The 15,610-nt window shown below is 37.7% G+C and overlaps 1 protein-coding gene across 8 annotated transcripts in view; it reads right to left on the bottom strand.

Moving 5' to 3' along the window:
• The window catches only part of ZBTB34 (zinc finger and BTB domain containing 34), a 57,608-nt gene that overhangs the window by 25,403 nt on the left and 16,595 nt on the right, over positions 1–15,610 (bottom strand). For 7 of the 8 annotated variants that reach the window (XM_016426205.2, XM_007474662.3, XM_056812166.1 and 4 more), the window contains one exon: positions 3,508–10,145. The exons of the other annotated variant lie outside the window; for it this stretch is intronic. In XM_016426205.2, the coding sequence (XP_016281691.1) occupies positions 8,621–10,135 (1,515 nt within the window). In that variant the 5' untranslated portion in view covers positions 10,136–10,145 and the 3' untranslated portion in view covers positions 3,508–8,620. Of the gene's footprint in view, positions 1–3,507; positions 10,146–15,610 lie in introns of those variants that run through there. 8 annotated transcript variants of the gene reach the window in all.

Genomic DNA, 15,610 nt, shown 5'->3' with positions numbered 1-15,610 from the left:
ATTAACATGTGAAGTTCTGTATAAATGCTGTATGTCTACTGTAAAAATAAAAAAAATAATGATGAGCTACACAAAATAAAGTATTTAGATGGAAAAACTGTTCAATATATGTTCAAAACTTTTCAAAACTGTTTGGATTCTTTTGATAGATGTAATCAAAAGTATCCCCAGTGATGAAGTGAAGCTCAAATGTGAACTTCCCTTCAAGGCCAGGCGCAAGGATGCTAAAGAGACTCTTATTACAAACATAAAATATTTATTGCAATATATAAGGATAAAGAAAGGGTTTCTAATTCTAAGGGATTCTAAATCCACCCAAATAAACTCCCTGATTCTGCAAGGAACCGCTTCTCCTGTGTTTCACAGGCTACACTAATCCTCCCTATCTGACTAACCCAAATTTATACTATCTAAATAAAACTCCACTATTATCCTTATAAATCTTAACTTCGCCTTCAAATTGTAAAATAGCAAAGGCTAGTTGGTTAAGTCTCAACAAGAATCCAGTTAGGACCCTGAGCTAACAGACTCAGAGTCCAAACCAAAGGCCAGGTTTTTCTTTGATCTTCTCAGAGTTAAACAATTTATAAAAACCACAATAGATATTCAATAGTGTTTCCCAACTTGGGAAAGAAAAACACTGAGCTCCTTCAGATCTTTCCCTCAGACAGAGAGAGACAACGATGTTGCCTCCTCCAGCCCTGAAAGTTTCTGAGTGGATGTGTCTCTGCCAACTGCCAGAGACCAACCCCCAACCATCAGAGAGAGTAATTGACACAGAAAAAGTTAAAACTGTTAACCAATGAAATCAACAGCTCTCTCAGCTCTGCTTCAAATTCCAGTTCTTTCTCAAACCAGCCACTCTACTTTTTATCCTTAAACCAATAAAAAAATAGTTATTTTCTAATATCATCCTTACACTACAAATTATAGAGCACCACAATTTCTGTAGGATCATCATTATAGGTGACCCCCCCAAAACAAGGGAAGAATGTATGGTGGCTATAACTAGGCCATGCCTTGGACTGTAGAACATGGAATATTTATGGACACCTTGGAAAATAAATTGTCAGGGTCATTAGAGGCTATCTACTCCACTCTCCCATTTTACAGATGAAGAAACTGAGGCCCATGGAGGTTAGATGATTTGCCCAGTCTCTTACAGGTAATATCAGAGACAAAAGTTAAACTAGGGTCTTCTCACTCCAGTCAGTGGTCTACTCACTCTTCCACTTAAGGAAGGCACCTTAGAATATAAGCCATCAGAACTGAAAAGGGTATCAGGAGCCTTCTATTTTGACAGATGGAAAGACTGAGACCTAGAGAGGGGAAATGATCTGCCCACAGCCATTCAACCATTCACTGGCAGAGACAAGACTTAGATCCAGGTTTCCCGTCTTCTGCCCTTCCTATAATCCAACATGATTATTTCAAAGGTTCTTTATTAGCTTAATGAAAGAACTACACTGACCCAAAAGCGGGACTCTCAAAGTCTGGTGTGCTAAATGCCTGCAACTCAACTCCCTTAAAAAAGTCTATAGGTTAAGTCAGTCATAAAGCTGTATTATTTATAGATGGCACTCAATGTATCAAAGGATAGTTTATATGAAGCTTTTAATCTGACCTAGTTTTCCTAGCCCACTCAGTCACCACTTTCAAGGAATTTTAATATTTAGCCCAAGAATTAATTACAAAGTTCGACTTGCAAAAAAATTCAGTGATGTATGCCAAAGCTCTACACAAACTATTCTTCTACAGTTTAAATGCCATTTCCTCTCCTAAAGGCCTCCATCAATTCCTTCCCATGGAGTGGAAGGAATAGAGGACTTTTTGAGTTTTATAAGAATACACTGACTTGTTAGGTCTGTAATAATCCTTTTTGTGAACTTTTCTTGTCCTTGGCCCCAAACCAGGTACTGGCTGACCAGTACAAGCTGGAAAATATTTGGGCCCAGATTTAGCAAATGGACTGTCTTCTGAGGACTAGCTGAGCTGTTGGGATAGGTCTTTCTCCAGGCTCACCATCAATTGCTATTATTATCACATCAACTCACAAAACCTTAGGTGTGATAGGGCTTCTAGCTTTATGGGTAGTAACTACTGTAGGAAATTCTATAACTAAAATTATGGATTTATTCACAAATTCCTCTCAAATGACCCATGAATATATGTATTTATGTGTGAATCAGCAACTAATGCTCTGTGCATCTAAAATTAAATACCTACAGGAGGTGGGAGTGTCTGATTAGATATGAGCACAGAATTTTGATGTTTCAAGTAGTCTTAACTGGAAAGAAAAATTTTGATCATTGTTCTGTTGGAGAGGATCTGTCAAAGGGGGATGAACTGCTTGTCACTTGAGGCCCATGATCCAACTACCCAGGATACATAGGCCAAAGTAAAGTCAAGACCCTTGGCAAACAGTATGCTTTGCTAAACAGCAAGGTCATTGGACCTGAAAGTAAAAGAAATTGTTTAATACCCTCATTTTACACAAAGAAACTGGGGCCCAGAAAGGGGAAATAGCTGGTTAAACAACTGGTAGTTGAAAGAGCAAAGATTCAAACTGTTCTGATTTCACAACCAGTGCTTCTTTCTACTACATCATAGCAAGACAAACATTAAGGTCATGCTTCTCTTCTCTGTCCTAGGCAGTAGCTTGACCTCGAGAAATCACAGCCTTTCAAAAAAGTATCAAAGTGCTGCTAGATGCATTTTGTTCCATACTTCTCTCAACACACTTATGTAATACTAATAGCTCCTCATATTTCCATAGCACTTTAATGCTTAAAAGTTGTTTTCCATCATGATAAGCCCATGAGGCAAGTAGTACAAATGGCAGTATTACCTCCACTTTGGAGACAAGAAAACATTAGGACCGCGGAATGGAAATAACATCCTAGAATCGAGGCTAACATAAAAGCCAAATTTCAACAGTGATGCCATAGCAGATAGAACATTGGGTTGAAATCAAAAAGACCGGTGTTCAAATTTGGCCCCAGATATTTACTAGCTGGGTAACCCTACACTTGTCACCTAGCCCATTTGCCTCATTTTCCACCATTGTAAAATGGAGATAATAGCACTTACCTCACATAGGGCTGTTGTGAGAAACAAACAAGGTATTTGTAAAGCAATCGGCATAGCACTGGGAAGGGTCTGTATATAAATGCTTGTTTCTTTCCCTTTCTAATACACCAGGAATCAACAAATTCCAAATGTTATCTGAATGGTTTTTATATTGTTAAAGTCTTATATTTTAATCTGTAAAAACCATTCCTAGCTCAATTTGTCCCATCTTCTCCACCTGCCAATTCCACTGTCCACCCTCCTAACACAATGGAAGCTCCACAAAGTCAAGGACTATGCTTTACCAACACTTTTTATCTTGACTCTGGCAGTACAAAAAAACAACAACAACACAAAAACATGCTTGTTGAAGAGATACCAGAATAAGTGACACTTGAGAAAAATAGAAGGAATATAAAAAAATCAGCTCACACCATCTTTGCTCTATAAGCATTTTTATTTACAAACAGCAATTTCCATTGACTTTATTGATACCATAAAAAAAAAGCCATTTACAAGCAAGAACCAAGAATTCATCCAAACAAAATTAAGCAGCACTGAAGTATCCGTGTCACAAATCTAAAACCCAATGGATACAAGAGTAAAATAGCATTTGAATAAATAGTTTAAATTCATGCTTATAAAAGAATCCTTATGGCAAGTTACTGTCCTGACAGCATCAGCTTAGCTAGCTTCATTACTTCATGTGGCGATGAAGTGGGGACTTGTGAGGTTACCAGTTTATATTGCAAGATAATGACACTGAGAGTTAAATCATTCTGATTGTTCCACCATTTATAATGGAGAATGTTAGCCCTACCAAGAAAAGTGGCCAGAAATGCTTTTCACATTGATAAATGGTTATTCTCATAACAAACCAATTTAATTCACCTCTTACTGTATAGTCAGGGCAACAACCAAGGCCTTGGAAATAAATCCAAAGGCTGAATTCACAGCATACTTGTTGAGGAGCGAGCAGCAAGAGGTTTGTTTGCTGTGGCTGCCACTAGGGCAGGTGCTTAGGGGTCCTAAGCAAGGCTCATTGCTCCACTTGATCAAAATACTGGGACAGTGTGGGGTGTCCCAAGCTCCCTTTTGGCTAGGCCGAGCAGTCTTCACACAGATTCAAGAATCCTGAGAAAGCAGGTCATTGCCAGGCCTGGGGAGTCCCAAATTGGGTAGAGGCAGCTAAACCACACTGGCACTTTTTGAACAAGATATGTAAGAAATGCACAACAGCCATTATAAACTTGGAACAAAGTGAATGACTTTCCTGAACCTCTAGTTCAGTTGCACTGAGCAATTATGAAATCTATGATTTATGAACTAGATTCATATAAAGAATTTACACAATTCCCAAATACTTTTCATATATAAAATTTAATAAATAACCCTGACCAGTCTAGAAGCACCATCCAAGGGGAACACTCCCTTGGAAAATAGATTCGGTGTTGCATATTTGAGTCCCTTTCAGGAGGCTTCACAGGAAACCCTTTCAGAATACCGTAATAAAAGAATCACAGTAACTAATATAAAAAGCTATTCAAATAAAATACACTGATTTCTTTAAAGTAAAGCTCATTCACATAAATTCTCACCCTCCCCGCCCTAGCCCTTATTTTGTATTTCTGCAAGTTCTTCCCATGCTTTGGGCTTTTTTCTTTTCTTTTTTTAATTATAACACAGGCCTTACCATTTGGGCTAAGAGCAAAGTGAAGACTTGGTTACATTTTTGGAAAACATGACTTTCCTACTCATGTCTGGGAAGAATCCTAGAAATCAATTTAGTTCTACAGTATCTTTTGCTTAACAGTGAACTGACAGTATCCTTTCTGCTATTAAAACAAAAATTAAAGGCAGAATCCAATCTTGAGTCTTTCCACTGACTAAAATAAATGAAATATATAATGTATTTACAAATATAATTTCTAAATGTATTTACAGGTTTCGTAGAAATGATATGGTAGAGAACTGATTAGGAGAACCAAAATAATTGTTTAAAACCACAAACATTAGCAAAAGTATAAAATTCTTTGTTTTCACAGTTTGCAATAACAGGTTAAATATCTATAGAAAAGGACGCTGTCACTGTCTTCACATTGTCTATTTATTGAAAAAGGTAGCTCAAGAAGAGACTCAATTATGAACAAGCCTATATGTATTCAGGATATATTTCACTGTTAAAAGATTTCACATATCACTTGTTATCTTATTGACTTCTGCATCTGTTATAAATGAAAATGTATAACAGTACTGTGTTAACCCCAAACTGTACAGAAATAGGTACTGTACTTTTTTTAAAAGTTGCTTTAAGCAGTTACCACTCAGCATATTTCTTCTTTGAGGAGACATGGAATGAACTTCGGGTAGCCAAAAGTTTCTAGGTTGTGGTCATGATAGTCCCCCTGGCATATCATCATGTGACAAGGCACAATTTAACTGCTGCTGCCAGATCTGAAGTTCATCTTCCACCAGACTTCACACTGGGTAGTGTGACCTTAGAAATGCTCAAAGAGACAAGGGAGCCCTATGCTGGCCTAGATGTCTGCATTCTCCAAAGCACTGCTGAATGGTTACAGTACTGTGTTATGGCTTGAGAATTCATTCTTAACACTGCTAGCAGTGGAAAGGGTAAAGTGTTAGCAACATGAATGGGAGGCAAGTGGAACTTGCAAAAATGTTGAATCATGATTATTATTGAGAAAATGAATCAATTTCCTGCCCCTTAACAGTCCCATTACAATGTTTTGAACCTGAACTGTACAATCAAAGCAATGTATATATTTTTTTTGTCAGAGACAATTTTGGATAAGTCACTCTTTGGTAAACTCAAACCAGTTTAATAGATTTACAAATACAAAGAACTCCATTTAAATAAGGTTAAGACTGTGACACAATGACAAGAGCCAGGACGTACAAGGTGCTGCCCAAACTTCCCTTCTCCTAACTTGCTTCAGTTCACACAATATGTTAATGGAAACCCACCCAAGGGCTCCAAGCCTGAGAGGAGAAGGGGGTTCCCTGAGCCCAACCTCCTGTGTCCTTGATTTGGCCATTTCTTGTCACATACTTAGTTGTATCAAAACACAATTTTTTGCATTTAATTTCTTTAAAAAACAAAAACAAAACAAAACCTCATTCATGTAAGAAAAAACACCACAAACATTTACCTGAAACCCCAGAATGTATTTAATTGGGTAAACACTTAAGAGTCCAGTCTCCCCATGAGGCACAAGGCTTTAATAGGAGTTACGCAAGTGCTTCAAGGAGAGAACAAACCCCTTATTTAGGCAGTTTTAAGAGGAAAAAAGGCATATTATATACCCGATTTAGCTAAAAACTGCTCCTCTGGAGCAGCTAGATTTATAGTGTAATCTGTATGTAGTAACACTGATCCATAGTGCAGCTGGTTACAAGGTTAGCAGACACTGTGTTTTCAAGAAAGCAGCTACCACCCAGCCACACCCCACAAGGGGTCATTATGGACGAGGGCTTGATTTTTTCTTAAAACAAAACAAAACCCCCCCACTATTTGATATGAGCCACAAAAGCATTGCAAACCAGCAAACGTGTGTGTGTGTGTGTGTGTGTGTGTACACACACACATATTTTTTTTATTTTTTGGTAATCCTGTAAACTAAATCACAGCTCATTAAAAAAAAAAAAAAACTTTTATTCTTCTTCAACTGAGAAGTTTTTCCATAGCAAGTCTGCAGAGCTAAGTTATCACTCCAGAAGAGAGTTTATGGAGGGCTGGCCATCCTCATGGCAACCTCCAGAGCACCTGCTCATGACCTTTGCTGCAAACTCACTCTTAATCAACCAGAGTATACAGTAGCAAACCAAATTAACTTTTTTCGTGTAAAGAAAGCATCTTTTGGTACACTATCAGCACATATGAGCACTCTGTAGAGAACTAAAACATTTCCTAATGAATTTTTTTTTAAATAGGGATCACATCTGTTCTTATATAGTAATGTGTTTGCTAGCACAAGATTTTGAGGTCTCTTTTTCAAGCAAATTAATAAGAGAAAGAAAAAAAACCTGTTGCTTATAATTCACTATTACCATAAGGTTTCACATTTTCTATATTATACTGACCTAACTGATATTAAACATAAAAGTAGCACCACATAAAACAAAAATGGGTGACACACAAATATTTGGTGACACACAAAGTATCTTAAAGAGGGTTTCTTATGGTTGGTTTCATTAAGCAGGAAACACTGATTAGCCACTGAAAAAATGGGGAAGCCACTGTGGCTTTCTGTAGCACACAAGATAGACATATTGCTTGCGATTCCCATAGAATATATCTTTACAAAAAAGTACAAATTTCCAAGTTTCGCAGTTTCACAAGGAACCGCAATATAGAAAGTTACTATGCACCTGAACCGGCTGTTTGGAGAAAACAAAACAAAACAAAAACAAAAATATATATGTATATATATATATAGATAGATAGATAGATAGATAGATATATCAACACTGTGTGGAGATATAGTCAGAGCTACAACCCTCTCTTCCTTTAGTGAGAGTAGCAACTCATCATGTAGAGTGATTTGATTTAGTTACCTGGTATTTAGGTTTCTACAGTACGAAATGAAGGTAGATTCTTAGGCCAGTAAAAACATTTAAAACCACTGTTACTTTAGGGTTGGATAATTACATTACAGCTGTGTAAAAAAGGGCAGCACCACGTGTCATCCAGCTTATCTACTGGACAACTAACAAAATTTCCAAACAATTCTAACTAGAGTTGAATAGATTTATGGCATTTGGTTTATGTGTTTATGAAGTGGACTTTATAAAAAACAGTATCATTTGCTTTGCTGACTTTTGGACACTATGATTAATATATAAGAAAACCAAATAACATTCTTTGAGGGATAAAGGGGCAAGGTCTTAAAATATATTAAGTGGAGATGAGATTAAGAGTCAAAAAGCCCTGTACACACTATATTAACTTACATATTCCTCTTACATTCACCTCAACCAGAATAAAAGCAAATTTAAGAATGTATATATGTAATATATATAATAAATGCTTTATTATATATATAATATGTATAAATTTTCTAACTACCAAAAAAGTAATTTTCAACTCTAAAAGGTTATCATCAGATCATCTGGACACATCTTATTCTCTCTCCATGCCCATGCATAGAAGTCTACATGCACACTAAGAGAGAATATATGCCCCTGGGTAGTGAAGATAGGGTGAACCCAGTTGGCTTAGCTATGCTACTGCCAGAATTGGGATTGAAATAATTCATCCAGAGGAATAACATCAACCCATGTTTTCCCTGTATTTTTGGCCCGTCGGATTCTAAACTCTTTCAACACACATATACCCAGTCTCCTTGGAAGCAAAAAACAAAAATGGCAAAGTGTGCTGCTATCTAGAAACCATGGGAAAATTTGCTGTGCACCTACTAGGTTTCAAGGTGATCAGGAAAACCAAAGGAATAATTGGACTAAGGGTTACCTACAGCAAAATTTTTAGAAATGCATTGATGAGTGTGCTTTGTTTGGGGTGCACTTATATATCTTAGTCGGGGGCATTAGACACTGTGTGAATTTCCATACTGGAATCCAGGCCTGCCTCAGAGTTGGAGGCATCATTCTCAATTTTCTGTTCTGCATATGCATCTGTTCTTTCTGGGGACTCAATACGACTTCGGACTTCGGACACCCCTGGATGATTTTTCCGAAGATGCTGGTTGAGTGTTCCCTGAAAGGGAAAGCACTTCCCACAGATCTCACAACGGAAAGGCTTATCGTCAGTATGGCCCCGGATGTGGTACTCCAACTGGTCTTTTCTTGTGTACTTCTTACCACAGAACTTACATACGAAAGGGGTGATCCCCATGTGGAGTCGCATATGACGGTCAAGACTCCCCTTTTGGTTAAAAGATTTTCCACAGTAAATGCAGATCAACCTTTCATTGTATGGATACCAGTGACCTCGTGCACTCCTCTCCCGGGGGCTATTCTCATACCCGGGATTATTTACAAGAGCTTCACCATCTGACCCTTGAACTAAACTCTGCAGATCACTGTGCAGATGGACAGAGGAGGGGCGCTTTTGGCGTGCTCGGCCCCCTCGAAAACAACTTAGCATGGACCTTGAAGGGCTGGAGTTACTCAGGTTCCCAAAAGTTTCTGACATACTTGATGGCTGAGAAGCTACTTGGGAAAAGGAGTATGCATGCTGTAACACAGAGCCATAGGAGCCTACATTCACTGCCACCACTTGTTCACCATCTACCATTTCAGTGTGGTAGCCATCATCACCCAAGGAAGAACTGTCTGAACAGCTGGGTCGGTCTGATTTCTCAATTTTCACTTTCACCTCTGTGATCTGGCTCTCTCTCACAATCAAGTCCCCTTGTTCATGGTCACCCTCTATCTGAATCTCATACTCGGAGACACTCCCACTGCTTCCTCGGTCTGAATGGCCTTCTTCTTGCAATCGGCCACGCAGGGATTTGCTTGGAGTTGCCTCCATCCGTAGATCATTTCCAGCTGTGGGCTGTCGCACCTGAGAGCAATATGGAGGCGAGATCTCTACTGGGTTGGCAAAGAAGCTGCTCTCTTTAACTCCGTTGCGATTTTCTGAGTTCTCATCAGCACCAATGGTAACAGAGTCGACCTCCCCAATGCTGATTTTTGAGTGGATGCTCTCCAGGATCTGTGTGCACTTATCGATGACACATTGCATCTGAAGAAAGCTAGCAGCAGTGAGGAAACTGACAACATCCTTCAGCTGTAAGGACATTCTTCCAGTGTAACAGAATGAGAGCAACTGTTCAAAGACATTAGGATTTTTAATCACGGAAATGGATAAGCCACTCATGGTACTTAATGCTGAATGGTCACGAAAATAGGGAGAGCTGGCAGCAAGGACAGCTTTGTGGGCTCGGAATGGCTGGCCCTGAATGTGCACAATGATGTCACACAGTTTTCCTTGAAGGCGGAGTTCATTTAACTGGCTCAGAACTGTGTTGCTGTACTCGGGCACATCAAACTGAATAAAACTGCTGCTGTCCATTTCTACTGACATGAAGCGTAATCTGGAAAGAGAAAGAATAGAGGGACAGAGACAGAGAAAAGGTGAGAGAAAGAGAGAGAAAAAGAAAGGGGAGTTTATAATCCATTTACATTCTATATCATGTGATAAAAGTGGCATGGGCATAAGTTTATGAGTGTGTGATGTATAGCTGCTAAACTTCTAATTATCAGCCATATCTGAACATTCTTCTACTGATCATAGGATTATGAGATTAAGAGCTAGAAGAGAATCATGGGAGACTCAGATTTAGAACTGGAAGTAACTTTATTTAAGAAAAAAATTTTTAATGTTGAACTTAAGACACTAAAAAATGAGCATTTCATATATACAGAACATAAATTGCATATCTGATAACAGCTTGCTTTTAAAATATGTGTGTATCTATCTATCAAATAATTCCACACATTACTTTCAAAACTGTCTGGTTTATCTGTACTTCCTTCTTTGTTTCCTTCTGCGCATTTTAAAGTATTTCAATGGTCTGCTTTTTTGTGACATCACTATTGCTAACCTTCCTTATGTCCTGCCGAAACCCCACTGAAAACCAAGAGAAGAAAAAAAAGACATATAACAGATAAGTATAGTCAATCAAAACAAACCTACAGTGGTCATGTCCAAAAATGTATGTCTCTGTCTGCACCTTAAGTCCATTACTTCTGTCAGAAAATGGGTAACATGCTTCATCATAAGTTCTCTGGAGGGACTGCATTGTACTAATCATAGTTCTTAAGTCTTTAAAGTTGTTTTTCTATACAATATTGTTCTTAATGCATTAACTGTTTTCCCAGCTCTGTATACTTCATATTGAAGTATGAACTCATATCATACTACACAGAATTCTCTGAAATCATCTTTTTTGTCATTTTTTCTGGCACAATAATATTCCATCACTCAAAAATCACTATTCAGCAGCAATTTCTTAATTGTATTAATAGATCATCCTCCTTCTTTAGATTCTAGTCATTTGCTTTCTTTTTTTTCCCTTTTAATCTCCCTTTCCAGATCAGGAACTTTGTTTAGATTCCAACTAGTCCCTCCCCAGTATTACCCTCCCTCAACTCTCCATCTTTTTAGTGCTAAACTGTGCTGTGTGATCATCTTTTGTCCATTTCAGGTTGTGTGAGATTAATTTCATAACCACTCCTTCCATGTTTATAGATGCTTCTTCTCAAGCACCCTAACTATGAGAAAAAGCAAATTCTGCCCACCTCTCCCTTCTGTCTACATTACTGTAATTCTTTCTCCCTTCTCTTTCCCTGTTTAAATCTTCAGAACAATCAGTGAATAAACATTTATTAAATGTTTTCAATGTGCCAGGCACTGTGCTAAGTGCTGGGGATACAAAGAGGCAAAAGATAGTCCTTGACTTCAAGGAGTTCACAATCTAACAGGGGGAGGGGAGGGCATGGACACAAACAATTAAGTATTTATATAACTCAAGTAAATGCCTTGAGTAAAGAGATGGAGCATCTTATGCCAGGAATAACAAGAAGGTCCATATCAATACATGAAAGAGTATGTGGCAAGAAATAATGTGTTGGTTATGAAGGACTTTGAATGCCAAAAAGAGAATTCTGAATTTGATCCTGAAAGTGATAGGGAGCCACAGGAATTTATTTAATAGAGGAGCAAATGGTCAGACCTCACTTTAGAAAGGAATTTTGGTGGCTAAATGAAGGATGGATTAAAGTAGGGAGAAACTTGAGGCAGGCAGACCCACTAAGAGGCCATTGCAATGGTCCAAGTATAAGGAAAGGAGAGCCCACATCTGAGTGGTGGCAGTATAAGAAGAGAGAAAAAGGTTGTATTTGAGAAGTACTGCAAAGGTGAAAGTGACAGGTCTTGGCAACAGATTAGATATGGAGAGTGAGAGAGAGGGAAGTGCTGAAGATGACTTCTAGGTTATAAACCTAAGGGAATGAAATAATGTTGCCCTCTACATTAACAGAGAATGCATTTGTGTGTAGGGAAATGTTTAATGGGAAGAGACAATGAGTTCTGTTTTGGACATGTAGAGTTTAAGATGTCTACTGGAATTCAGTGTGAAATGTCTGAAAAGCAGTTGGAGATGTGAGGCTATAAGTCAACAGAAAGGTTGGGGCATAATAGGTAGATTTGATAATCATCAACCTAGAGATGATAACTGAATTCATGGGAGTTGATGAGATCACCAAATGAAGTAGAATAGAGGGAGAAAAAGAGAGCTCACAACAGATCCTTTAGGCTACAACTATGGTCAGGGGTATAACCTGGATGAAGATCTAGCAAAGGAGATTGAGGAAGGGTCTGATAAATATAGTGTAGAGGTTCTTAAAAAAAAATTATGGTTTTCAGAAGTCCAAAGATTCTTAAATTCTCTCTTTGACTTGGTCTCCAGGTTGTTTTTGAAAACATATACCTTCATTTTCTTCTATTTTTTCAAAGTTGATTTTGTAATATTTCTTGTGGTTTCATGAAGTCAAAGATTTCTGTTTGGTCTATTATAATTTTCAGAGATTCTTTTTCCTTGGAAAAGGTTTACCATTTTTCTCTTCTAAACTTTCTATTCTTTCTTGAATTCTTTTCTCCACTGCATAACTTCACTATTTATCCACTGCTTCCTTTTTTGTATATATTCATGTAGTCCTTGAGGAAAATCCTTTTTTTTCCCTCTGATTCTGCTTAGAGTTGTTACATAGATACTTTCTCCTTCTAGAAAAAATTATTGTGGATCTGCAGATCTACAATCATGTTTTATAATGGTCCATATCAACTTAAGTTCCTTAAGGGGCTTCAGGTTGGGATCAGGTTCTACACCCTATTGGACTTATGAGTGGGTAGTCAGTTTTTCTTGGTCTTCTTTGGTTCATCTGGGTTTCTGTGCTAACTTCTACCTCCTGAAGTTAGGCCCCACTGGCTTTCTGAGGTTCAGAATCCTGGCTCTTCAGGGCCCTTTATGGTTTCTCATAATAAGAATGCTAATGACTTCAAAGCCCCTGGATGTTTGGACTGAACACTGTCTGTCATACCATGCCAAAAATGGCTGCTGTTCCTAGTGCCTTCCTAACCACCCTGGGGATTTCTCAGGGAAACCTTCTCTTCTTGTTACTTCTGGACACACAGCCTTGCAGACTACATATCTTTAGTTTTACTGGGAGGCTAGTGACTTGTTTGTCAGTATTGGCTCTGGCCAGTACTGAAGGCTTCTTTTCCTATAGTCCATAGACTTTTGGCTGACAATTCTGTATAGTTCTGAGGTGAAAAAAAGTCATTTATTGTAGTTTCTTGTTGAACTTCTTGATCATTATTTGGCCTAGTATAAATTTCCAGTTTCTCTGCAGTAGTTATGAGGAAGCTGAGCAATTGGCCTCTGATCAGGCAGCCATCTAGATTTGGCAGTCCCCTGGAAAGAACTTTAGAAATAATTTAGACCAATCCTCTCATTTTCTCAAAAAAGTCCAAAGGAGGCAAGTGAGTTGCCCAAAGTCACAAAAGTGATAAATAACAGAGTTTGATATTTGAAACCTGGTCTAATCATTCCAAACCCAAATCTTGTATTCTTTATATTAATTTATAGTTGTTAAACTGTTCTTTTGCTCTAGCCTTGAACCCTACAGAAAGGTCATCTATGCAACTCCTTTGGATTAAAATGAAAATGTCCCATATGGACAATGTCTCTAGCTTCACACCATCCTTTCTAAATCCAAGTTTGGCAGATGTTTTCCTTTTACTTTAATGGCCAAATCTATGCTTCTCTGATGAGACAAAAAGACATTCTCATTCAAAGACAGAATAAAATAGCTACATAAAACTTCATTATGGGATCATAGCAAATTACTTCTCCTTAACCTTAGTTTTTTATACTGTAAAATGGGAATAATAATATTTAATAATACCTAATTTACAGGGCAAGAATTTTGTAGAAGAAAGCACCACAGAAACTTAAGTTGTTAATAATTTCTTAGCGTTGTGCTTTGTGAAGAAAGTGCTTTGTAAACAAAGTCCAGAGGTTGTCTTCTTAAAGCTCAGGTTTTCTTCTCCTGAATGGTTTTAAGAATGAGTGCTCTTTTGGAGTCTTGTGCTACATACAATACCCAAGACAAAGCTTAATCTGAGGTTAATGTGAACTATCTGTACCTCTGTCAGTTATATCAATCACTGAGAAGTCAAACTACATCCAAGATTAAAGGTAATAAGGCTATATGGCCGCCCAAGAAAGAAAAGGCTATCGATGGCTATCCTACAAAGAACTCTTGAAGCTAGTTATAAGACCCCCAAATTATATAATACCTATGTCATGAAAGATAAATCAATCAGCCTTGATGGACTTCAGATTCCTCACCTGTAATATTGCACTATGTATGTTGCTGGGTGACTAGGATTACTACTAGTTAAAATGAGAAAATGAGGAGAAAAAAATTTTGCTAAATATAAAGTACTAAACAAATATGAAGTTTTATTATGATTATTTGTTAAAGCAGAAAAGAAATGTGAAAGATGCTATATAATCACCTATTATATGGAGGCATATTTCTTCTCAGTGAAATGGGGAGTGACTTAGATGATTTCTAAGGTCCCCCTCAGCTCTTCTAAGTTATATCAACCATTTATACTATCTTTGGGAGTAAGGGGTAGGAGACAGACCTCTGATTTCATCAGTAGGAACTCCCTGTACAGGGAAGGTTGGTAATTCAAACGGAATTTATAATCCTAGAGGGCTGCCTGGGGCACTAGGTGGTTAAATGACTTACCAAGGTGGCAAAGCTAATAAACAACATGGTCTGTTCCTGAATTCAAGATTTTGCCTCTATCTACTACAACATATTGCCTCACTTATATTTGTCTTTGTTGCCAAAAATAGCAAGCTAATTTTTCTTTAACAAACACATTTATTTTTAACAAAACAAATGTTTATATTTTTGCCTATTTTCATTATGAGACCATAAAAACAACAAAAAACTCTTCAAGAAAGAAGTAAAAAAAAAATTTCAAAGCTACTACACCTTCAATTTATTTTTCCTCTGCATTAACCCACAAATAAAGAAAGCTTCTAAGATGTTCAAGTCTCTCAAATAAGAATAAAATTGTGTGGTGGGGAGCAGTTAGGTGGCTCAGTGGATTGAGAGTGAGGCCCAGAGATGAGAGGTCCTGATTTCAAATCTGCCCTTAGACACTTTTGGGCTTTGTGATACTGACCCTTAGACACTTTTGGGCTTTGTGATACTGGAAAAGTCACTTATCTCCCATGTCTAGCCCTTAATGGTCTTCTACCTTGGAATCAAAACACAGTATTGATTCTAAGATGGAAGGTAAGGGTTAAAAAAAAATGAATGAATTATGGGAAATGGTTGAAACAAATTATGGCATATGATGAAATGGAATACTATTGAGTCATAAGAGATGATGGAAGGATGAATTTCAGAGAAACCTGGGAAGAGTTGCACATATGAATTAGAGTGCAAAGTTATCTAAGCAAAAACAGGGGAA

Source organism: Monodelphis domestica, chromosome 1, assembly GCF_027887165.1.
Source record: "Monodelphis domestica isolate mMonDom1 chromosome 1, mMonDom1.pri, whole genome shotgun sequence".
NCBI lineage: Eukaryota > Metazoa > Chordata > Mammalia > Didelphimorphia > Didelphidae > Monodelphis > Monodelphis domestica.
This window is presented reverse-complemented; position numbering and strand designations above follow the sequence as displayed.